General features: G+C 38.5%; 2 protein-coding genes across 2 annotated transcripts; both read right to left on the bottom strand.

Moving 5' to 3' along the window:
• Window positions 1-4920: 4920 nt before the first annotated feature.
• On the bottom strand, window positions 4921-14918 carry DR1 (down-regulator of transcription 1). The gene is made up of 3 exons (XM_083867810.1): window positions 14462-14918; window positions 8946-9109; window positions 4921-5722 (listed from the first exon to the last, which is right to left on the bottom strand). Exons 1-3 carry the CDS (start codon window positions 14679-14681, stop codon window positions 5576-5578), a joined length of 531 nt encoding a protein of 176 aa, XP_083723936.1. The 5' UTR covers window positions 14682-14918; the 3' UTR covers window positions 4921-5575.
• A 2081-nt stretch (window positions 14919-16999) lies between these two features.
• LOC310912858 (retinol dehydrogenase 8-like) lies at window positions 17000-24074 on the bottom strand (the record flags this gene model as incomplete). Its single annotated transcript, XM_083867809.1, has 6 exons — window positions 17000-17258; window positions 18184-18367; window positions 20078-20171; window positions 21242-21421; window positions 22660-22821; window positions 23978-24074. 6 exons carry the CDS (start codon window positions 24072-24074, stop codon window positions 17025-17027), a joined length of 951 nt encoding a protein of 316 aa, XP_083723935.1. The 3' UTR covers window positions 17000-17024.
• Window positions 24075-25867: the final 1793 nt, after the last annotated feature.

Raw genomic sequence — 25867 nt, 5'->3', positions numbered from 1 at the left:
AACCACAGTTCAAGCAATCAGTGAAATGTCCTCCCTCCAGGCTTGCCTGCTCCTATAGTTCTTCCCACAGGACTGGGTGATTTATGCCCCAGATCCTTCACCTCTGGAAGGGATGCCTGCCAGCCCATCATCTTCCTGACAGCAAAGTCTGAAGGAAAGGTAAAATAATACTTAGTATTTTTTTACACATTTTGGAAAAGATAAGCCGCTAACAGAAGTGATATTGAGTTTAGACCCATTTTCACATCCTGCAGACACGAAAAATACCTTTTCCTATTCACTCAAAAACTATCCCTTCATTTTAATGATATAATGTATCAAGATAAACTAGTATTTTTGTCCATAATGTTTTGTTTACATTTTTAGAACTATATTTTTTAAACAAAGGCATCTTAAAAAACTGTAAAATGAAAATATTGTTTTTCCAACACTAGAACATATTGAAAACAAAACCAAGTTATTAATGATTTAAAGGTAATGAATAAAATAGCTAATCCATCAGATAATATGAAAGATATATCTAAGTACATACTTAAGAAGCAACTGTATTTAAATTCTGATTTTTACCTGCTTAAATATTAATTATCTGTGTGTGAAAATGGCACCAGTTAGGTGTTTACATTACAGTAGAATAATAAAAAAATATTTATTGGCCACATTACTCCATACATATTTTCTAACACTTTTACAAACTGATGTTTCCTTTATTGCAGCCTGAGATGGTGAAGACTGTCGGATTTTGCTTTACTAATACTGCCACTGCCCTGACAAATTCACTTCTGTTCAATGGATTACACTGCTGCCTGAGAAAACAAACTACCTGAAACTAAAACAACACTGAATTTGATTTCCAATTCAGCTGTGGTTTTTCACTCTGAGCTGATAGAATGAAACTTGAACACATTAATGAGATCAAGTCCTAGTCCATAACCAGCAAACCCAAGCACTATGCTATTACAAATAAATGCTTTTATCTCTGACAATGACTTTTACAAGTCTGTTTGCCCAATTGTTTGCTCTCTAGATGATTCACCCTACCATGAAGATAACATCTTTTTTGTCTGCATAGTGCACCACCTTTTAGTTCTGTAGTATGTGAAAGTGTTAACTTCAAAGCACAGTGTAACATTGCACACACCTAATTAATACTTGTGTCATGCTTTGAAGATGTAGAAGTTTATGCTTACTGACTAGTAACTTTTGAACTAATACCAAAAGTGGATTAATACTACTGAAATGAGTGTGGAAATCAAAGTTACACCATGTAAGATTACTACTCCAATGTTAGTCACTCTGGGTGGGGGCTGAGGGAGAAATCATTTCCCTTGAAACAAGACAAAAACAATCTCTGAAGTATTACAAACATAAACCACATGAACATTCAGCCTTAAAATTAAGTGCAATCTTTACATAGTTTAATATGCCTCTTATAAACCCAGGTATGTAAAGCATAGTAGCTGTTCCCATTTAAAATGCAGGAAAAAAACCCTAACTGGTTATACCAAGTATGGTCCATCCTTACCTGAACTTTGGGTTCAAGCTGTGAGATAGAAGTCTTCGTGTATTCCTTCATGTATTTCCCCAACATATGCAGGAGCATCATCTATTACAGATTTCCAGATTACTGAAATTTCTGCTAGGCTCATCCCAGAGCAAAACCTACGTTTATTGGATTTATCCATGACTGATGTATGGGATTAGGTGTATCCAGCTGGATTCACTGACTAATTATTTTGTTGCAAAACCTCCACTCCCCAGGTGCTGGCTTCAGTTCTATTACAGCATAGTACCACAGAACAGAACATTTTCACTCAATCTGTTTCTTTCCAGAAATGCACAGCTCAAGCACATTTGTTGCCCCATATACCCAAGAACTGGAGTGAGTACTTCCAAAGCCATTATTAAATTCTCAGAGTTACTGATTTCTGTAGCAATGGTGGTATGGAATCCAAACAAAAAGCACTCATTTAAATCAGGAAAAAAATTTCAAACTAAGCACAAACATATTTTGAAAAGGAACTCATCCATTGGTCCTGATTGCCAGCAAACCTTAATGGGCCAACAGCAAGGCTCACAGACACTCCTTTTCATCACTGAGTGGCACCCATACAGCATCCTTTAGTCCCAGATGGCACATTTATCCAGTGTCCTTTTAACAAATCTGAGGGCTCAAAGACCTAGTACTGACTGTAAGTGAAATCCATCTGAACACTGGCCAGCATCCCACTGATGTGCTCTCACTGTAAAGATCCAGAGTAAAACTTTTCCATGTCAGACATGTAAATAGTGTAATGTCAAAAGTAAATTTAACCATGGCATACTTTATCTTTCATACTACACTTCCCCTCCTCTTCCTTCCACATTGTTGTGTGCATGGCTTACACAAACTCACAATCCAGCCCTAGGAAACTAAAATGAGGTAAACATTTCAGAGTAAGGGTTTGGCTTGTTCCACAATGATCATTAGGTCACTTTATTTGGCATTGTTTCAAATGCCAAGTCACCTTTACTTGGCTTTGTTTCAAATGAAAACAATCTTCCCATACAAAATGATCAACCAAGTATTATTACACACACCCTTCCTTTGTGGAGGTACTTTAAAAAATTTAAGGAACATAATTTATATTTGTGGCTTTCAGGGACATTTTCCATTGTGGCAGAAAGTCCAGTCTTTCAAAACATAGCTCAATTAGCCACACACAAATACTGAAATTGAAACACCATTTTAGGTATTTGATGTTTAGAATCCTTAATACACTCCTTTAAAAGTACCTCAGTGTAGTAAGTACAACTATATTCATTATCCACAATGTCATGCAGATGTGAATCTTATTAAAGTAATATAATAGAAAGATTTCATAAGGAAGTTACTTGAGCACTCTGAAACAGACTGTCAGAGTAATTATGGAAAACCCACAGATAATCTCATCAACTTAATATTTGAGAAACAGACACATCCTTACATGTTTCTTGTGAGACAAAGCAACCATACAGTTCACTAACCAAACTTTATGCTCTATGTACCTGGTATACCAAAACCATGATGGGTACCATAAATTCAGAAATCTGTCTTCACTGGGCAGCTCCTGCATGGAAGCACAACAGCAAAGTAGAACAAAATTTGTTTGTTGAAAGATCAGTGAAGATTCTCCCTGAAAGTGCCAGAGTTTATTTTCATTCTTGGTGAAGAATGGCTGGAAAAGTAATCTCTAATCACGACTATCTACATGAAATTAAAGTCTTACTATCACAGCCTCTGCCTGTGGCCTTTTACTTTATGAAAGTATTTCAGCAGCTGGTACACTATCTACAGGGCTTTTGTGCAACTCCCCGGGTGCAGAATGTCAGGTTATAAGAATATATACATACTAAATGCAATTCCCAAGAGGAAAGAGAGCAGCAGGTCAAGCCCAGAAATATTGTTTGCAAGCAGTAACAACCACAGTGCACAGCAATGCCAACAGCACTCAGACTGTAAAGACTTCAGGTCACAAGAAGTGTTCAGCAAGCCAAAATAAAACCTGGGTTTAAGTAGCCTTTTTGTTTATAAAGGAAATGAAGAAGACAGACTGTTCATTAAATATAAAAGCAATTTTATAAAAACACATCAGAATTTTATTGCTTGAAGAATACAGCATATGAAAAAGCACAAGAATGTCCAAAAAGAAAGGTCACAAAAATTCAAACATTACATCATACATACCAGATGCAGTAAAATGTTAACCTGATTTCTGCATCAGAAAAGAAAGGTGTGAAAATATACCTAGTATTATTTAGAAGGAAAAGACTCATTTAAAATAGAAAGTGTGAAGGTGTTACAGTACAAATTAGAAAAGCCAACACTGCACATTAACATTGTATCACTAGACTAGATTTTCTACCTTTGGTACTTAAACCTTTACAGAAAACCACTTCCTCAGTCAAACCTTGCCTAACATATTTTATGTAGTATCCAGGAAAGTTGTTTAGGTTTTTTTTTTCTTTTTTTAAACTTAAAATTCAAACAAATACTCTTCTGAGTTTTCACTGCATTACTGCTTTTAAAGACATGTTCACATTTATTCAATATGCAACTTAACACATGTCAAATTTAAATCAAAAGTCAGTATGTGACTGAGATCTGAATATATGCCAATTGTATCTTTTTCAGATATTTATGTAGAAATGGGCCCACCATTTGCTGTTTCCATCCTTAAGTAAACAGACTGCTGCAGCCCTCCTCAAGAATTCCAACTAGAGCAACCCACTGAGGACATAAGTTGATAAAACCATCCACGTTGTTAGAGAGCTATGGGGTCATCTACGGCAGCATTCAAGTGGCTTTTCTAGTCTGCTCAGATTAGTGTACCAGAAGATATGCCAGTATTACTTCAAGTAACACATTAAAACTCAGCAATGGACACTACTGTGCTTTATTTCAACACAAAGGACAGCTGCTCATCCGTTAAATCAACAGAACTATCCAAAGGACAAGTACATCATTTCTGTTTCATGTATTGCTGCTGATCACTCTTGGGGAACAGTTTATCAGAAACATACAAACCAATTTGAGTGAAGAAAATGTTGTCTTTCAACAAGGTATCTTAGTAATCCAGTGGCAATCTAGTCTGGAGAATGTTAGCATTATGCTGACAATGACTAATCAAGGTTAAATAAATTCTCTTTTATGACAAACATGCTGTTAGGGTCAGCTTTTGCCTTCTTGGGCTTGAATACTTAATCACTCCCTGTCACATCAGCAGAACAAGCAATTTTGTTTCTTTAAGTTCCAGCTTTATATTTCAACAATATGAATAAATCTGGACTACAAAATACCATCAACAACAGTTAACATTGAACTGGAGTGAAGTAATAGAAGAGCTAGTTCTTCAAACCAGGCAGTCTTTGAAGTTAAATATTCAGTTAGGACTGTCAAAAGGATGTCATAATAAAATCATGGGTTTATTTTTTTTCACCCCTATACAAAAAAAGACTGAATTTGTACAACTCCTATTAAACATACCTTTTCCTAGCTTGGTGAAAATGTTTCATTTTCAAATTTTAACAAGTGTGATATTCGAGCATATATAATATTTATTGCCATATACATCCTCACTTTAAAAAGAACTAAGAATTCAGACTCTTCTATGCTGAACTCTACTTTTTTTCCTGTTAACAGATTATGTCTACTGTACCACTCCCCCAAAAAAACAATTAAAAATTCTAAGTAAGATTTTATAGTTTAGTTAAAAGGGAAGAAATGCAAATGTGGATTTAGAGCTTTTTGTATAAATCTCACTATATTTTATAAACATGTTGTTTATTGTAACACTGTTTATTGATCAAATAAATGACGCACTGCTATCTAAAATTTCCATATACACCATTAAAAATCCAAAGTTGATATGATACTGAACCTTAAATCTTCAAGAGTTCAAAAAAGACAGTTTATACATGTACAGCACACAACAGCAGACACCCCTAGAATACCAACTGCCAGTCCACGATGCATACAAACTTACAGGTAAGCATTCATTTCACTGTTTTCATTGTGCAGGAAAAGTATTTCTTAGTAAGACATCTCAGCTGGTGATTTTCAGATATCATCTTCATCATCTTCATCCTGAGAAGATCCTGCCTGATTGGATGCACTGGCTGAGGCAGCAGCGAGCTGTGCCTGTTGAGCTGCTTGTTGCATCTGTAGCCATTCCTGCTGTGCCAGTTCTGCTTGCTGTTGTCTAGCCTAGAGACATGAATTTAATTGTTAAGGCCATACATAGCTTGTGAAGAATCTCTAGAACACATTCTCTTTAAACACATTTTTATCTGTACCTGTAGATTCCTTTTGCACATTTTTATTAATTGCATATGCAAAACCACATTGAGAAGTACCTTAATGTTTTGTACCAGGAAGTTTAGCTATATTCTCTCTTCTTCTGAAGACACCACCGTTTGGAGGCCTTACATTTACAAAAACAACACACAGAAACTAGTATACTTAATTTCCACTGTAAGGACTGTGCTGAACCACTAACTAATGAAAAATTTAACTGAGGCAAAGCAAAGGAAACTTTAGACATCAGTTTCAAGGGATCTTAACGTTTAATCACAGTTCAGAAATGAGAACAGCATTGCTTTGTTGATTACAAATAACAAAACTTCCAATTATGAAATCATCCAACTGAACCACAGAGGCACACATTCTCACAAAAACAAAGCAAGCCATTATCTTACTTTGCTAAGCAATCTTTGCAAAACAGAGCAAGGCAAGGTCTTCTCAAATTCAGGTACGGCAACCGAGGATGGCTTTGCTACAGAAAGAACTTCTACAGAAAAAGAGATTCTACCACAATATTTCAAATAGTTCAGCTGATGAATCTTCATTTTTCTGTCCAGAGTTTTCACTTTTTCTTTTTGGCAACTCCTGTTGATTTCAGCAATATACTAATTGATTGTGTTAAAGTTACAACTTCAATTTCTATTTTGAGTGAACATTAAGAAAAAATTCTCAAAATTAAAAATTTTCAGTCTTTTTTACTCTTCTACTTTTACAAGTCATCACTAAGACTATTAAAATTTCCTTTCTAATCCTATTGTACCCATTGAATTTTCCTTGTACTCATTGAATTTTCCTCTTTTTTTCCAAAGCATAAATTTTTTTTTCAGTTTTGCAAACTATAAGATGTCAAAAAATAATGTTTGGAGAATAATCAAACCCTGTTTTTCAACTTAGCAATGTGAAAAAAAAGGGGAGTGTTCCCTTATTATTACAAAGTGTCACATTTTCCCCTGTTCTAGCAGTAAAAAAAAATACTTTTCAGAAGTAGAAATCTCTTCTCAATGAAAATTTTTCAGTATTTCAAACTTCAAGTGGTAGCACAATTACCAGGGCTGGAAAACAATTTAAGATGTTGTAGAGTTCTAAAAGAAAGGCAGCATCATCTGCCCATATAGGAAGGCACAAATATTTATCAGACAGGAGTTAACAGCAGGGCTCCCTACTGACCCTGGCCAGTGAAGTTTACTGCACATAGAGGGCTCCAGGAAACAGGGGCTCAGCACCTCACACAGGATGCATCACTGTGTCAGTGCCCACCCTCGCTGCCACATTTGCAATGATAACACTTCACCATCGCAGAAATGGGAAGAGAAAAAACTCCACGCACTGAAAGACTCCATTGAGCTGGATTGATCAAGAAGCTCTATAAGCATCTGGTAAACTTAACTCATTTACTGCACCACTCCAGTGAGGAAGCCTCAAAAAAAACCCCAAATCTATGAAGACTCTGGTCTTGCATAAAAACTGCGACATGAATATTGGGATAGGACATTCCCCTGACTTCGAATACTTCCAATCATCCAAGTCAGAGGTGTCAAATAGTCATAACATTAACAGGCAGGCATTTTAAAAATAGAGCAAGAAGTCAGCATTAATGTCATGCTCTAGAATGTTAAAAAGATTAACACAAATAAATAAGCATGCACTTGAGTAACTATTTTTAAGACTAATTACAGTACCTCCAACAGCACATCACAGCTACTATTTTTGAAAAATGAGACTGTCATCCTTGAATCTAAGCAAACATTTTCCATATTACCAAACACTATTTTTAAAAAGCATTCATATAGTCTTGTCAAACTGGCATGAGTTGTCTTAAATTAGAAGTTAAGGCACAGTAACATAATTTTAGAAGAATATTCTTCAGGTTGTCATTCCTTAGGTAAAGTGTGGCTTGCATAAAGAGGTTTCAGCAATTTTTTTTTTATTTCCTTTTTTCAGTGATACTCTAGAGCTAGTACTCTCTTAATACACCTAGGTTTCGGTGATTTTTTATTTTGTGTATCACACTGAGTTACTTGCACAAAATAGAAAGCAAGACAGGTATCAAACTGCCCATTTGTAAATCCTACCCAAAATCCAGAAGCAGTCATATTGGTCTTTCTAATTTAGTACAGTCAAACAAGAGTTAGGTACATGTGACTTGGTCATAACTAGTTCACTGCAATAACTACATGGTATACTGAAACTTTAAATGCCTTAAAATTCATCAGGCAATAAAGATTAAAGTAGTTGGCAGTTATAAGATTAAAAACAACAGTTTCAGCAAGATACAAAGGGGAGAGAAGGTCACAGTAATCAGACTTTACTGAATAAGCGTTCTCATCAGAGCAAATCAAAGTAAGCACAGTGACAAAGTAAGATTCTGGCCTTGGTTAAGAGAAAAGAGAAATACCAGATAACTTTCCCATCTCTTAGTTTAGAGAATGGTCTTGCCAAACTAAGAGAGTAGAGGAGAAAAAGATGGCGTAGGAAAGATAAATAAATAAATAAAATCGGGTTTTAGTCAAACTGGGAGATGATGAACTATCTGGGAAAGCTGGAAGGGGATAAGGCTGGATGGAGGAGAATGTGTGTGTGTATTAATACACTGTTTGCAGGCAAACGCTTTTTCTATGCCTCAATGGCCTCTTTAAAAATTTATGCATGAATTCACTCAATTATAGTCTTGCCAAGAATAAAGTTTCTTTCCAAGTATAAGAAATAACATTTGTGCACTGATGGTCAGAAACAGAAAAGCTATTTTCATTCTTTAATCCTTCAAAATGGGTAATTTCCTAGAAACCAGCTGTTATTCTTTTACTTCCTCAACTAATTCTTAATGTATTATCCATGATAGACTGGAAATACCCAACTAGCAGCAAAACCCCATGCTTTTTAAAAGCTAGAATATGAAATATGTTCACATACAGAGTCCTATAGGTCAAATCACAGAAGTATCAAGTAGCAGCCTTTTACCTGTTGACTTCACATTCCCCAATTCAAACAGGCCAAGGTCAATAGCATTGTAGATGCCACATCAACTCACAAGGAAGGGGATATTTCTTGAGGTGTGCATGTTTGTGTGGCCCTAGACCTGCAGCATTAATTATTCCAACCTCATCAGGACAAGTATTGCTTCACTTACTTGTGCAAATAATTCCTGTTGCTGCCTTAGTAGCTCTTCTTCCGGAATGCCGAGGTTCTCCAAGCGTGAACTGGCCTTTCTTCTCTTTAGTGCTACTGTTTTGCATTCTTGTAAGACTTCTTTTACTTCACTGATATAGGAGCCAAACCCCAAACTTTCTAGTGCTAGAAAGAAACAAAAAACGAGAAAAGACATTGTTTACCTCTTACAATGCTTCTGATAATAGATATTGATTTGTTTCCCTAAAAGAAAATAGAAAAGTAAAACATTTGGTAACTTTCCTATCATCTGGTGACAAAAATCTCTATTCTTAAAAAGATCTGACATTTATTTTCCCTCTCTCTTCTGCTATGCCCTTTAGGAATACACGTTTTTGGCCTAAAAAGAATTAAGGTTCATCAGGTACAACCAGAGAAGTTTGAATTTGCAGAGGATTCAGGGCTTTCAGATACACTCTGCTAGATAGGCATTATTCTCCACAAGATCTCTTTTGCCCTTCTTTTCTATATCGGAATCGGCGTAATTTATACAGCTAAGAAGTCCCTCCTATCTGGATTTTTATCTGAATTTTCTCTCAGAGATTCTACCTTTCCAGTTTTTGCAAGTCTTCAGTAGAAGGTAAATTAGCAACCTAAAACAGAGCAGAAGTGATGCATGTAAAATGATCACAGATCCTTCAAAAAGGCATAAATAAATAATATTAAGTTGTGTTGCTGAACTTTAACTTTTGTCTTTTAGTATCTAAATTTCTATATATAAAATGCATAGTTCACACATATAAAGCTATATAAAATTACATATAAGCTCTTCATTGTTTTATTTCTCAACAGAACCCCTTTTATTTATCTCCACATTAAAATGTATTCAGAAGCTAAAATCTTGCACCTTTACCTGCCCAAAGAAATCGGCAAAGCAGCTGCATCCTGCAACAACAGTTTTCTTAAAGAAGGCAAAGGTGGCAGAAAGGATTATAAAAGCCCAGGTAGCAGATGTGACAAAAGGCACAGTTTCCTCATGCACCCTTTACCATGACATGCCTCCACACACACCCAAAGTGAACCTATTACAGAATATACTGGAAACATTACATGAATAGCAATTACACTAGAAACAAGTATCAGTTTAATAAAAATCATGGTCAATTTCCAGCACTTACACAATTCAGAGTTTACAGTACAAGAGTTGTTTTAACCTTTATCTTAATTTCAAACTTTTGTGACAAGCTATTTAAGAAATAGCACTAAACTGCACAACAGCATTCAACAACTTGTTATAAACAAGATCTTACAGTAACTCGGACAATATTCTAACACTAGTTCTGTAAGCAACATTTCCCCAGCCATAATTACAGCAGCTTGTCATTGTATCCTAATGTAAACAATAACCCAAAGGCATTCCCTCTTCTCTCATAGGTTTTCAGCTTCCAACTTGTACTAAGGGAGACAACTCACACACTGTCTTCTTCAACAGGGCTGTGAGTGCTGCTCCCCAGTCACTACTACTTTCCCTTTAACAGAGAACACCTGGCAAAGGAATTTACATAATACTTATTTCTTTTAAAAAAAAGAAGTTAAAAGACAAACTGATTTAGAGATAATCAAATTACTTCAGAGACAGTATGCTAGTTCAGCCTCAGCCCACACACAGGCACTGGAAACACTTCTTCCAATTAGCCCACAGTTTCTAAGAGAATTACCAAGAAACTTCAGAAAGTTGTTTCATCCAGCCTCAGCAGAGAGGAGGTAAATCCACATCTCATAGTCCAGAACTGGTTATCTTAATACTCCACAGATATCTCAGAACGCATTCAATTTTAAAATGTAAACAGTACATTTTTAGGCATTCCTTTTTAACCAAACTGAAGAAATCTTCAAGTCTAACACCACTAAGACAAAAACCACCATGGCAAAACCAGAGGTGTTTGTCAAAAGACCAGGGCCGTCAATCTGCTGCATCAGAGTATGAACAACTGCTGAGTCTGAAGTTACATTTTTTCTGTAAAAAAAAATTTTACAGAAATTTTACATAGTCCTTAAAATAAAATAAATTAATGGAAAGAACTTACAATTGTGTATTGGATATAGCAGAGACACACAAAAAAATAAATTTCAAAACCCCCATGTGATACAATCAAGACAGATTTTTACAATTATTCAATATAACAAAGCTATGAAGAACCATATATGCATGACGAATCTACTGCATCAAAATTCTACTGCCTGGGAAACAATTTACAAAGTTTACCACCTTCTTGAATCACATCAAGGCTTACAGAACACATGAATGGAAGGAATATGAACCCCTTTACACCAGCATGGTGCTAAAATGTGGGACAAGTGATTACTACTCTATCAGAGCTGCTATTTCATCAAAACTCAAAGGCTTTCTATTTTTTCAGTCTTAAACATACCATCCTACCCAGACTGGTGAAAATTCAGTATCTTCCTGAGGCTAGAATTATCCCACCAAATTTAAACAGCTGAATTCCAAAATGTAGCATTTGGGGGGGATAACACAACTTATATTTACAAACACCAGATCACAATTATCCTTTCTCCAGTTTCCTCCTACTCTTAATGGCTGCATGAAGGTGCAGGTCTCTGAGTAATCAGTGACACATAGTTAGTACTACTTTTATTTAAAAAAATCAAGTCATCAATATCAGACTTTTAAACTGTTATGCTCCTTTCAAAGAAAACAAGAATTCCCAAAATACAATCCCAAACATGAACAGTTGTGTGGGATTTTTTTTTAAATTAAGTGATAATATACACACAGTCAGTTTCCTAACAGTCCACAAAGAGAAGCAACAAGATTTGACATCAACCCAGAGCCTACCTTACTGCACGACAGTGCCATGCAGACCAAGTCATCAAAGTAACTAACACCACAAAAAAGGTGATTTTACAAGCCATCATTTTCAGAATTCAACAAAAAAATTAATTTCTCATTAAAAGCCTGCTTTGTCACAAGTCCTATAACACTCAAATGATTCTATTTTCTGTTCCAGGATGGAAGAACATTCATTTGCTTCCTAGAGCTGCAGATTCACAGATGGGTTCCTGATGGTGGAATTCAACAATTAACATAGAGATCTCCACTTACAACTATTACATGGCCTTGATGCTTTTGGGTACTCTCCAAGAAAGCTGTCTTGCATTTTGTTACCAGTAGTGAGTGTTGGCATAGCCTGAGAACATTTATCCAATCAGATCTCTAATGAGATGCAAGGAGCCTCTGTTTTCCCTTCCCTATGCTGTTGACAGCACTGTGCCAGTGCTACCACACAATGAGACACAGCAAGGACCTCATCCATCTGAAGCATAACCCAAGGGCAGAGAGAGAGTTCTCACTCAGCACACAACCACACAAGCACTTCAACAGTGCAGCAGAGGAAGGGGAGGCTCAAGCACCACTGTGCCAAACACCCCAGCACAGTGACAAAGCACAGCTTCACCTCACCTCTGCAGAGTGCCTCTTCCCCTCCTCCTGGACCAGCAAAATACCCTTCCTGCTTCTTGTTCCCAAGCTGGCAACTTCCTGTTTACAGCCCCACCCAGGCAGCAAACTCACCTGAGAGGAAACCCTGCTCTGCCCCAAATTCTCAAAAGCCACAGGGTCAGTTGTATCTGCAATTGCCAGATCCAGCTCTCAGAGGGCACAAGAACACTCCTCTTGGCAGCACCTTGCGCTTAGGCTGGACCAGGTGCGATGTGATGGCCATCAGCCTCATTTGACTTCCAAGCATTCAGAAGGAAAAAGACACATGGATGGCCACAACACACGGATTTCAATTGCCTCATTTATTAGCGTCATTTTCAGGAAGCTGCAGTAAGAGGCATTCAAAATAGCAAGTATCTAGAATGTATTAAGTTGGATGAAAACGCTGAAATACTCTATCTACACACACACACACAATCACTACTTCCAAAACTGGCAACCCAAACTCTCAAACCTCACAGAGGGGTCATCTGCCAACTGACCAGCATCTGAAAGCAGCTTATAGCAATTACAGCTTCCTTAAACACAAGCACTGCAGAAAATCCATTCCCTCTCTAAAACAGTACCAAAATGGATACATTGCAATATTTTACTAGAAAGTATAGATTTAATTCGAAAGTAACTTTTCCTAACTCTAAGATATGATAACACAAGGACACAGAACCCAGGAAAACACTTGGCATTGGACCATCTGCTGATGTAATGCACACTCACTTTAGTTTCAATTTCTTTTCCAAAAAACCCAGACTAAGCCCAGGGCAGCGATAGGTGAAATCTTTTCTATGGACCATCACTACTGGGCACAAAATAGTTTCATACATAAACCCTTTATTGCCCTCAGCCTTAAAGATCATGTCTATTCAATGTTAAGAACTAACCTCAAACGTTTTTTGTGGTGACTTGAAGAAACTATCCATGCATTAAAGAGCACCACACCTAAAGGATGATTCCATGTGCAAGCACAGGTTTTGTTTTACAACCTAGGCTTCTGTGATGGAGCTACTTTGCTAAACTTTCAAGCTTACATATATTTAATTTAACATTAAAGCTCATACACGCTACATATTTTCTTTTGCCGTTCATGACCCAGTCAAGTACTTGAACCTCTTCTGGTAAGCAAGCTAATAAATTTCAAGAGAACCATTTTTTTGTTGTTTCAAATGCAAACATTGCTTTGAAAAAATCATACAACAACAACAACCTCTTTTAAACTAACTTGATACCATCACAGCCCTGCAAAAAGCTCTACTATAAATGCTGCTGTTAATATCTTCACTAGGCAGCCGGGTAAAGTACTCTTTCACTACTGCTGCTATAAATTTCTTTGCAGCAGACACTGGTTTCAACAACCCTGGCCTAACAAGCAAAGCAAATGAGTTCTGACAAAAGACGCCTAATGCAGACTTCAGGATGAGGCAAGAAAACCCCTTATTTGCGACAGAATTTAAAGAAAAACAAACGAGACAGAGAACTCGCCTTTTATTCAAGCAAGCAGAAGTGCAAGTCAACAGCACAGAAAGACACAAGGGCATAGGTCACGTTTAAATGCTTTCTGCAACAGATACCAAGATCCAACCTTAAACAATGAGACTGTAAAGACAGCCCAAAGGAAATATACCCTTTAGAGATTTCAGACAAGACTACCATGGAATAAAGCCTGGGCCCCACATAATCAATCTCCAACAAGAAAGACATTTACTACATTCAGAATCTTCAAACACGCTGAAAAAGCAGACCTCATTTCACAGGTACAAGGAAGAGATTCGGTGACTTCCCTCAGAGCATCACAAGCTTCTCTGAAGCACAGAAGCAGCGCTGGTCCCGAGCACAGGCAGCAGCCGCTGCAGGCACACAAAGACAGCCTCTCTGGCAGTGCGACTGGCAAGCCGGGCAGCACACGCTTCTCCTCCACCCTCACCGGCCCCTGCCTTTTGTGCTCCACGTAGCCACGACAGGCGGAGGGGAACACGCGGGACAGGAGCGGCTCACAGGTGCCCGGCCCGGCGGCAGCTCACCTTGTATGACATGCTCCGGGGAGATAGTTTTCTTCTCCGATTTGTTGCAGATCTCGTTGGCCTCGGAGGAGATGAGGTGGATGAATTCAGTGCAGCAGTTGACCACCAGCTCCCGGGCGTCGTTGGCCACGCGGACGTTGGGCAGCGTCTCTTTGATCATCTTGTTGATGGCAGCCCTGGGGATGGTGAGGTCGTCGTCGTTGCCGGACGACGAGGCCATCCTGGCTGCGCCGGGCTCACGGGCCGCGCTCAGCGCGGGGCTCCAGGGCGCGGGGACCCGGCGGGGGCGGGCGGGGCCGCGGGGGCGACGCCGAGGAGGGGCGGGGGGCGGCGGGGCCGGGCTGGGGGTCGCTGCCGGGCCGGGGGTCGCGGGGCCGGGAAAGCGCCGCTCGGGCTCAGGGCTCCTTCGGCCGCGGCGCCTGCCACTGCCGCCTCCGCCACATCCTTCGGCCGCCGGCGCCGCTGCCTTATGACCAGCCCGAGGGGAGGCGAGCGGCTCGCTGAGCTCTGCCGGGCTGGGCTGGGCTGGGCCGGGCTGGGCTGGGCTGGGCTGGGCTGGCCCCGGCCGTGCGGCGGCCGCGAGGCGGAAACGCTCCGACTCCGGCTCAGCCTGCGAGGGACGGCGCTTCCGCCGGAAGCCGGAACTGCTTCCGCCGCCGGGAGCGCCGGAAAGGCCGCGGCGCCACGTGCGGGCGGCGGGTTCTTCTCTGGCCGCCCCCCGCCGCCGGGAGCCGCGCTCGGACACCCCCTCCCCTCCCGTCCCCTCCCCTCCCCTCCCCTCGGTCCGGCGGTAGCGGGGGGTCTGACAGCCCCCCCCGCAGCAGGACGGGCTCGGCGCTTCATGCGCTGTTTATCCACGACTTGCAGGCAGGGCTAGTTTTCCTCGGCAGCCATCTGTGTATTTTACTGTATACTGTGTTTTCTGCTTTCGCTCACTCCGTAACCAGTAGTGTGAGGGTTGTATGAGACAGAGTTAGCCAGACCACGCTAGTGTTTGTGTAAGGTCCGTTAAACCCAGTCTTGTTGCCTCACTGTGTGCTGCAAAGGGTAAACCTGCCCGGGAATGCAGGCCACAGACAGGCACAGCTGCGGACACTGCGGGGCTCCTGACAGGCCCAGCCCTTGTGTGTCTGTCCCTGTCCAGTTCCCTGTTCTGACCCTCAGCAGGTGGCCGTGAGCTCTGGGGCTGCGGAGGGGCGATGTGCCAGGCTCCCTTCAGCCCCACCGGTGTTTGCAGGCGGTGTGAGTTAGGAGTGTACCTGGGGCCTCCAGCTGTGCACGGGGGCTGCTGCAGATGTCCCCTCGTGTCCCCTCAGCCCGCGGCCTGCTGTCCCAGGGAGTCCCTGCGTGCCCCTGCACCTTGGGCCCCACCAAAGGGTCAGGACTGCAGAGCAAGCCCTGCATGGGCTGCAGTGTTTGGTACCCGCAGGAGCTTTGGGCTCCTTTGGGGAGGGGCAGGGCAGGGCAGGGCAGGGCAGGGCTGCTGCAAGTCCCAGCACGGAATCAGATTTTTGGCTACTGGGACAGTATTGAGGGAGGGAGAGACAGTTCCTGCACGGCGAGCTCGCTCCAGCTGGGCTCCGGGTGAAACAAGGACAGCCGCTGGAATGTGCTGGGCTCGTTCCCGAGGCCGCAGGGACACTCGGCCTTTGCCTCAGCCCGGGGCAGCAGCAGCCGGCGGGGCCGAGGTCAGGGAGCAGCAGTGCCGGGGGAACAGCCCTGCAGCCCTGCTCGGCCTCAGAGCACTTGAGGGACTGGGCTGAGAAAAAGCAAGGGGAAAGACCTGCTCTACTTGCTACAGTTTTGGTTTAACGCATACTTATTAGGATAGCTTGGAACAAGAGGGTTCTGTGTCAGATACTGCAGGTACTGACAGCATTTAGTGGATTGAGAGTTCTTTTTACTGACGATGCTTTGTTTCCAAAAAGTAGTACCCAGACAGTAAGAAGATTTTTAAGATGCTTTAAAAATTTTTATTGTTCACTAAGTGCAATATATTAGTAACCATTGCATATAAAGGAAGCATTCAGAATTATTATTATAAATACATATGAATAATAAATATTCTACTTGTTACATTTTAAGATGGATGAGACTTTCTCTTATGTTGCTCCTAGATAGATCTGACTTCTGGAAATGAGAATGCCAGTGTGATTGAGGAATTACTATACTGATTCTATCCTAATATAAGTAAAAACATATTTTTATGATATTAAGAATCTAAATAGTTTGCATACTGTACACCTCTCAGTGTGTATTATATTCAGGTGAAGGAGGTCAGGTTAATATTGAATACACAAATAGCAGTCAGTGTTCATGTTCCCAAGAAAACATCTCTGGAGAAAGCAAACACTAAAGAGAATAAAACTATAGTTAGAAGATTTTAATTGCAAGGTTCTGCAAACTGTAACATTCAAGAGATACACATCGAAATGAATATAAGCTCAAACAAACATCTTGTATGCCTTTTCTTAATTACAGAGCAAAGGCATTTGAATAGCAACATACTGTGTCATCAGTAGCTACAAGAAGTAATTCCAATTTGCACTGTATAATCTCATACTTATTGTGAGGGTTTTCCCAGGTCAAAGCTCTTTCTGCTTCTCCACCGTAGCAATTTGATGAAGTTGAGGCTTGCACTGAAGATTTTGTCATGCTGAAAAACCATTTTGTAGAATATGTCAATGGGTAGATCTCCATTTGGATCTGCATACTTCAGAGTTGTCATTGGAGTATACAAGGTGTTGGTCTGATGGCGAAAAGGTGGATTTTCTGCAAGAATTATCTTTACTGTATGCTGTAGAGAAGGAGAAATAGAATTTTTAAAGAACCTTTACCAAGATAGTGAAGTAAAAACCCAATTTTCAGTTAAACTGTGGAAAAGTAGAAGAATAAAGTGCTGGAATTATGTAAAACCCTGTACATAATTTTATTAGAACATCATTAGTAATTATTCTTGAAATATTTAAAGGCCATAAGAAGTATTTCTCATTTATTCTTGGTTCTATCTTGGTTTCTCTATGCCATGGTGATAGCACTTGACACCTTAGAATCCTGAGTAGTCTTCCAAATTATCATGGGCTTATATGCCCACAGTAGGTAGATCCTCTGTTTTGCAGTTCACTGGGAAAGGATCAGGACAGTGCCTTTTGCAGCAAGATCTGGGAATCTTCAGTTGACAATGAAGCTGTTCCTTACCAGCAAACACCTGAAATCATCATCCCCCTCCACAGTTTGCCTGAATTGTCTTCCTGCAGGAAGCTCCAAACACCAGAAACATCCATGTTTCTTTTATTGTGCCTTGGTGGCCTGGGGTGGCTGAGTGAACTTCCCTTAGTGGAGGGATTATGAGTGAGATGGAAAGGACAGAGCTTTACCAGTATTAGTGGGTGTATGGTAACAATGCTGAATATTCAGACTTCACCAGAGGATGTAAAGGGCATCTAATATCTCAGTGGTATTTAAGTTACAATTCATAGTTGTCTTCAATACTTCAAAATGAACATTCTTTTAGTATTTTGCAGACCTTTTGTTTGTTTAAAACTCTAAAAATTCTTTTAAAATTAAAAAAAAACCTTTTTAATTGTGTCTATTATATTTAATTAAATCAAATGCTTCTACCAGAAAAACCCACCAATCAACAACTGCATTCATACATTAAAAAAAAAAAAAAAAAAAAAAAAAAAAAAAAAAAAAAAAAAGGTGAATTTTTCATGAGTTACCTCTGCAACATCTTCAGCACTTTGTCCCAGGCTCTGGAATATTTGTTTGTAATTTTTAAGGTAAATATTAGTAAACATCTCAGCTGTTTCTTCATCTGCAGCTGAAAGATCCATTTTCATTCCATCTTCAAACACTTTCCTTTCAAACTCTGTAACCACTGGGCCTGGTTCAATCAAACTTAACCTGTTAAAAAAAAAAAAAGGTTAACTGATTGTTGACTATGCTCCATGGAAAATACACTCCTCAATCCTTCTCCAAAGGGAACATTGAAGAGTTGCACTAGCAAACAGTGTATAACAGTACCTTCTGTAAAGGAATCCATACTGCATTACTGCTGTCCTGCTCCTCCTACCCATCCACATACAGCAGCAGAAATTTGCATAGTTTAATTGTCAGACAAGTGCTGTAACTTAATTTGTGACATAGGTAAGTTCAATTGTTACTTGTTATCTTGCAGCTGTGGAATCAAAGGTTGATTTATTCACAAGGACTTACCAGATATTAAGAAAAATAATTATTGGATGGTAAAAAGTTTCATTACTTTCTGGATCACATCCTGTGGAGGTTTCTTTGTTTCTCATGATAATACTAGAAATAGCTGAAAAAGATGGGGGAATTGCCCAAAAATGGATTTTCTTTGTCAACCTGTTACATAATTTAAGATCCCACCACTATATAACAATAAAATATAATATAGAGATTTTTACTGTGGGTGGACAGATTCTGGCTGCTGCCAGATCTGAAATTTTTTATTTTGCCCAGTAGCATATTATAGGAAATCAGTGAAATACAGTTACTGGTCAGATTTTTCCTGATTCTTTTCTCAGGCAGTAATAACTCCCAGCTGCTGTGTTTATCAAAACAGTCTTTGGGATTTGGCCTCTTATTAGACTTGAGTTCTTCAGGGAATGTTCTAAAGGCTCTTCTTTAGAACTAAATCAAGCTATTGACATTCACAGCTGAATTCCAGCTACTGCTGGAATTAAAACATTTTCTCTTGCATCACTCTTCCCATTAGACCTTGAATTTTTCCTATTATACTTCCTTTTATAACCTCCTCTTTGCTATGTCTTATACTCTTGAAATCTCATTATGAATTCTGTTATATCCTGTGTATCACTACATTTATTTTAAATCCCTCCAAACTTTGCAGAGCAATATGCAGAATCACAGTTCCATCTCTGAAATTTCACAACAGCAGCTGTCTTTTTTTTACACAAGGCCTAAAATACTTAGACAAACAGAGATGCAATGAACATTTACTAGTTATTGGAGTTTGCACAAAGAATAGTAGCATAATTACATGGGTGTGAATATATGTGTGACAAATCAAACCTGACGTCCCACAGATGATGAACAGGACCAGTCTCTTAAATACTGTCTAAATGTTAGGAATAGTACATCACACTCCTGACTTTCCTCCTACCTCCCTTCATTACAGGTATCTCACCTGTGTAACATTCTGATGGATTTGCACTTGCTCAGTCTCTCTGATGAGCCCTTGAACTTTTTTATCTGTGGATTGCCTAAAAAGGCCATCATCCTTTCTAAGGGGAAAGGTCACAGGTTAATGTTATAATTTTATTCCTGTGGTATTGTATGTAAGAATCTTTTTTCCAGTAGTGTTACATGAACTGTATTTTATCCAAAGGTAAATAGCCTCCAACTGTTCAAGAGAATGTGTTTATTTGAACATTGAGACCTTTTAACTTGCTTATATATTGTGAAGAGTGTGGGCATTCCTATACCTCTTGTAGTTTTCAAGGGCTTCTCAGTCTGTTTAGCAGCAAGCTTTAAAGATTTTTTTCCTACTTCTGAATATATTTTAAGCTATCTAAAATACAATTGACACCCGTGGATCAATGCCATTTACACCAGTGGATCAATACTTACTGCAGTTTGAACTTGAGTGCTTGTATAGCTAAACTCTCGCAGAATCCTTCCACAGCAAACTTGGATGCAGCATAAACATCATTAAATAAGATGCCTGATGGTAAAACAAAACATCCTGAGAATGCAATTTTATCCAACATACTAATAGTTTGATTTTAAAAAGTCATGTTTTACCAAAATTTCTACAGTCTCGCTGCAAAAACATAAGAAAAATCCTTGTGCACAGTGAATCTAAATACTAATGTTTGCCTGTCTTCTCAAAATTGTTTAGTCTAGCAAAGATGCTTGACTAATGCTTTTCCTCCCCCTAGCTGATGCTGTGCTCTCCTTGGATGATATTATTTTGTAGTCTAAGATGTGAAAGAGTCTGTACATTTAATACCATCTGCATTATTTATCAGCAAGACTTTAATAGGCTCTAGATGAACACAGAGGCTGAGTATAATGCAGGAGGTACAATTATGGAAGAGATCCAGCTTGCATCTGAGTGATTTAGAAAAAGCCCTACATCAAGCCATTGAGGTGGAGGGTAAGTGTTGCATTTAAAAAACAATTCTTGGAGTTTGATGGAGGATCCTTGCTCACCAGAATAATCCAGGTAAGATCAATGTCACAATTGTAATAAATGAAAAAACCCCAGCTAGATAGGAGGGGACGTGAGAGTAGGAATATCATGGTCTGTCACTAAAACTTGGCTTCGAATGTTGTGAGATGAGAAACTTTACAAAAAGGTGGTACAGTTGTCCAGATTTGGATTTTATTCTATTATTATCGTGCAGACCATAGTAAGCATGTTTGTATGTTCCCATAATTTTTTCCAAATGGAAAGAGAAAGTTATGCTAAGCCCTGTTTTCTAGATAATAAAAATACAACAATAGATTTTTTAAAAATTATAGAGTTGAAGTTAAAACTCTAAAAAATTTACCCTTCGGGTTTTGTTGATAAAATGCTGTGAAAGTAGCTGTGTAGTAACAAACTACTTGGAGTTTGTTACTACACAAAGCATAAAACCCAGCAGGTGTTTTTTATAGTTGGAGCTTCAGCATTACAAAGCACAAGAGTCAGATATGCCAGCTCCCACTTTTTTTTTTTCCCTAAAAAGAGGAACTTTGGATTTTGAACACTGAACTCTTAGTTCAAGCAAACAGAAAAACCAACTTTACCTTGTATTCCCATAACACTGCTTATAATAACTATGTGCCCACTCTTTCTCCTCTTCATGTCAGGCAGGATCTCCTTCAGGAGTCGCACCAGGCCAAAGAAGTTGGTGTCCATCACAGTTTTCATTTCCTCGATGGTCTGACATTCAATAGGGCCAATGAGCCCCATTCCAGCATTGCTCACTGCACCAAATGGGAAACAAAAGCAAGCAAAAACCTCCATAAACATAAACTTGTAATCTTTACTGGAAAGCATTTGAAAGGAATGTGAGGATTTAGGGTTAAATAATCCTAAATTATCCTTAAAGAAAGAATATGTTAGTCACTAGAGCTTTCCAAATTCATTTGACATTTCCATATGTCTTATTTTTAATTGTGCTTTTATCAAATTTAAATTATGTGCTTTTTTGCATTGTAACTAATTTATTTCTGATTAGTCCTTTTTAAAAAAGTATAAAGGGATTATAGGAAAATTAGTCAAGAATTACTTGTGTTTTTTATAATTCAGTATTAAAAATTGGAAGCTACAGTCAATCCCCATAAGAATGAATAGAAATCTTCAAAAAGTTATGGACCAAGCCATATTTTGGTCTGTTTTTTGTTTTATTAACATTCATATATCTTCAAGAGGAAGTAACTCCCCCAACAAAATAAAAAAACCAACCAAAACACAATTCCATTGATTTTTATTTGCCTCCTGGATACTTCTAAGTGCGGAATGATGATAGGACTGGCATTCTGCTCTAGAAGTAGTACATCAAATTAGAGTATAATAAATTTTGCAGAAATAGTTGTTAAGCACTGCTTTAATAATTAATCAGTAAAAAGGCAAGTACATAATTTTCTACTAGGTAAGATTTAATAGCTGATGGTGTAAGCATTTCCACTAAGATACTAATATTTATTTTTAGCAAAACAATATGAAAACACTTCTTGCTGAATGATTTGCAAAGAACAATTTCAATTCTCAATACAAAATGGAAATATTCTTTTTTCTTTTTGCATTTGTTCTTTTACTTGCTGACTCCCAATGCTGTTACTTTCTCAGTACAGAAAGGTGTTCATTGTAAAAAGGGCTGTGCTTCATCAACAGGGTGGACAGTCCTGCTCATGAAGGTGCAGGTTTAGGCAAAATTTCTCACATTTACTAAAAAAAAAGTATTGCTTTATCCAAGACCTCATGTGATCAAGTTTCTCTTTTGTAAACAGAGAACACAAGCTTCCCTACTTCATGGAAGCAGGGTGAGATTTAATCCACTTATGTCTGCATAAAGTCTTAAGAATCTTGAACCAAATAAGCAATGTAATTATTATTACTCTGATAATTTAAAACATTCACTAATGAAACTTCTCCAGGGTATTTGAGACAATGTTTTATAGAAACCTGGTATCTGCTCATAGCACACACATCCTGTACTTGCCTAGGACATCAATCCTTCTGTCAGGGATACTGTTCACACAGGTTTTGATGGACTGTTCATCACAGACATCCAGTTGTTTAATCTCAAGGGTTTTGCCCAGCCTGTGACCTGCAGCTTCCTCCAGTGGCTGTTTCTTGGCCAGGTTCCGCATTGTGGCGTACACTGCAACACACCAGGAATCAAACCTTTACTGTGGCAGCCTGACTGAGAAGTGATAAAGAACAGTGCTTTTACATCCAAGTCTTAAATAGCAGTGATAGAAACCAGATAAAAACTAAAAGTTAAAAGATTCTTTTTTCAACATATATTGTTGGTAATTTCCTGGCCGGGTTCTGAAACCTTCAAGAAATTCAAAAAAAGAATTAAACATCTATGCATAATGAAGAACATGCAGTGTATAAAGATAATACTATCCCCAAAATATTAAAAACCAGGTATCAAATTATGCCACTAGATTGTTTTTAGGTACCCAAAACCTAATTCTGGATTCCAGATTTCCCTTTAATTAATTTATTTATTTATTTTATTTTTTAAAATTTATTTAATCACCACTACAATATTTATCAGGACAACCATCATTTTATTAAATAGTGGAAGACACAAGTCCTTAGGATGAAAAAAAATCTTGTTTTGTAAGCTACTTCTCAAAATTGAAAATTAATTATTATTGTAGCCTAATTGCTCAGAAAGCTCTAGATCTGCAGCTAGTCAGTCAGCAGTAAAATACTGTAAGTATGAGAGATTGAAGAGATTGAATTGCCACAGATTGCTGCATTCACCTTGCCATCCATTTTCAATCATAGCAAATATCCTGCTTTGCAGCAATAAGACAAATCCCAGCCCCTTTCTCATCTGCCTACACAGGCTTGAAATAATGAAATGTGCTTTCAGGAAAAAATTGCAAATTTAGAAACTGTTTACTTAAATTCATTGCTTTGGTCTTCAAATGGGCATGGGCCTGTGTATGTACAGATTTTAGTAGTCAAGAGGTAAAGCTAACCACAGCTGTGATATACCCAGAGCAGCATAATACTACAGATATTTTCAGGTATTTGTTTTATACTACTGCCATTTTTCATTTTGTGTGTGTGTACACTATTCAGTCCCAATAGTTGTTCCATTTCAATAAAGGTACAGAAATATCAACTGCTTACAGAAAACAGTATATTTTCACTGCATTTTCTTAACAGTAGAAGAGAAAAATGAACCAGAAAAAAATCACCAAACTGAATACAACCACCTGTTAAATCACAGAGAAAAAACAGCACCATCTTGAATAGGGTGTTTTTATAAAAATAAAGAACAGATAGATTGTTACCTTTAAATCTTTTCTGTTCATCTTTTGCCATTTTTACAGCTAATGCCAGTCCAATTCCTGAGGAGCAACCTGTAATGAGGACATTTCTTCTTGCCATTCTCTTCACTGAGTGGTTCAGTTCTTCAGAGGAGCAACATAAATGTAACTACAGCATAATGGGACTGGCCTTTAATATTATCTCCACTTTCCCTGAGTCAACAAATCCAAAAATGCACACCTGGACCTTGCATTATTAAGGGATAATCTCCAACTAAACAAAATAGAAGCAGATGCTCCTACATGTGCCTATAATCTGCATCATCAAAACCGATTAATACAAAATTTGATTAATCTATAAACTGAGGCACTTGTAAACTACATGGATTCTTTTAAAAAATAGAATAACCAGCTTGCACAGTACTGGCAGGAAAAGCCTTGCCACAATTACAATTGGTCTGTAGTGGTAAGTCCTCCACTCACATCTGTGGAAAATAAACTGCACCTCGATTGGGATCCCTCTGCTAAAGGCATTCAGAATTCCTACACTTACAGCACCCTCCTGGTTCTTTTGCAACAGAGTGAGGAATGGCATCTTCCCTAATGCCTTACTGTTGTAAGACTCCTAATAGGCATTACAGAAGAAAAACACCTAAATTGCAAAATGGGATGTAGATTCTGAGACCAGTTGTTGGACAACTTCCTTTTGGCAGTGCTCCCAACCAAGAACAGAGAAAGTAAGCAAGTATGCTGCAGTGAAGAACTGACAGGCAATGTTGAACAGACCAGCTTCACTACATTCCTGCTAAGACTGAAATCTCTTTCAACACTTTTGATTCTGCAAATTGACACGTCAGAAATTTTAAAAAATAAGAACTAGCCTGATATCTAGGTTTTGGAGAAAATACTTTGCATATAAACTGTGGATTAAAGAGAGGGTCTTTTGGGCTGGCACTTCAGTGCAATTCATGTTTAACATACAGTAACTGTAAGCATACTACAATCAGGAAGAAAATCAGTCCCTTGTTTCTGTCCTGAGTGACAGGAAAAAGAAATACATTAATAAGCAATTAGCCTTATGAGCAGCATTCAGCTAATTGCAACACCATTATACACAGTAATATGTTTTCCAAGACTCAACAACCCCATGTAAATGCAGCACACTTCAGAAGAATGAACTTAGTGTTCCAGTATTTGCGTAGGTGTAAATTGGTTAGTAACTCAAGAAAAGTAGGACACTACAAAAATATTTAACTGAAATTATTTTTTTAAAAAGTCCATCCTTTCCAGAAGAAATAAGTTGGCTCGAACAGTATAGGTGGAATAGGAACTTCTCAGGTAAGCAACAAAATAGCAAAATATCTAAAGATAAAATATAATTATGATTCTACTTATTTATCCGGTTTGACCCACAGTTTAACCAGGTAAGTTAGTATACAGACAAAATTTTAGTGCAAATGCTATTTAGCTGATTCAGAGATTAGCAAATTGCTTTTGCTGCTCATGCACATTTATATTTAGTGCATGTAGGAGGAGCAAATGAGGCTTTATATAATGCTAGTTAGTGGAATTCCACTAGTGTTGTGATGCAGCTGTAATTAAAGATTGGGGTTTTTTTCCACTTGAAATCCTGGTTTGAAGGGCTTATATATTCCACTGCTTTAAAAATATCTGTCTGAAATTTGATGCATACACTTCTAGGCTGAAGGCAAAGTAATGTGCATAAAGAGTTAAAAAATAAAAGTAGTTTAATTTGCAATTATTGCACTAGTCAGCCTAATTCTAAGGTTTTCCCTTTACAGTTATGTAGAGAAAGAAATAGCTTGATTCAAAACACACAATATATTTATTTCTATAAGTAGCAGTGGTTTTTGTCACATCATAATTTTCATGATGGCAGAATAAACTATCTAA

Source organism: Zosterops lateralis (genome assembly GCF_965231275.1).
Source record: "Zosterops lateralis genome assembly, chromosome: 9".
Lineage (NCBI taxonomy): Eukaryota > Metazoa > Chordata > Aves > Passeriformes > Zosteropidae > Zosterops > Zosterops lateralis.
The sequence above is the reverse complement of the archived record's forward strand: the minus strand, read 5'-3'. Positions and strand labels throughout refer to the sequence as shown.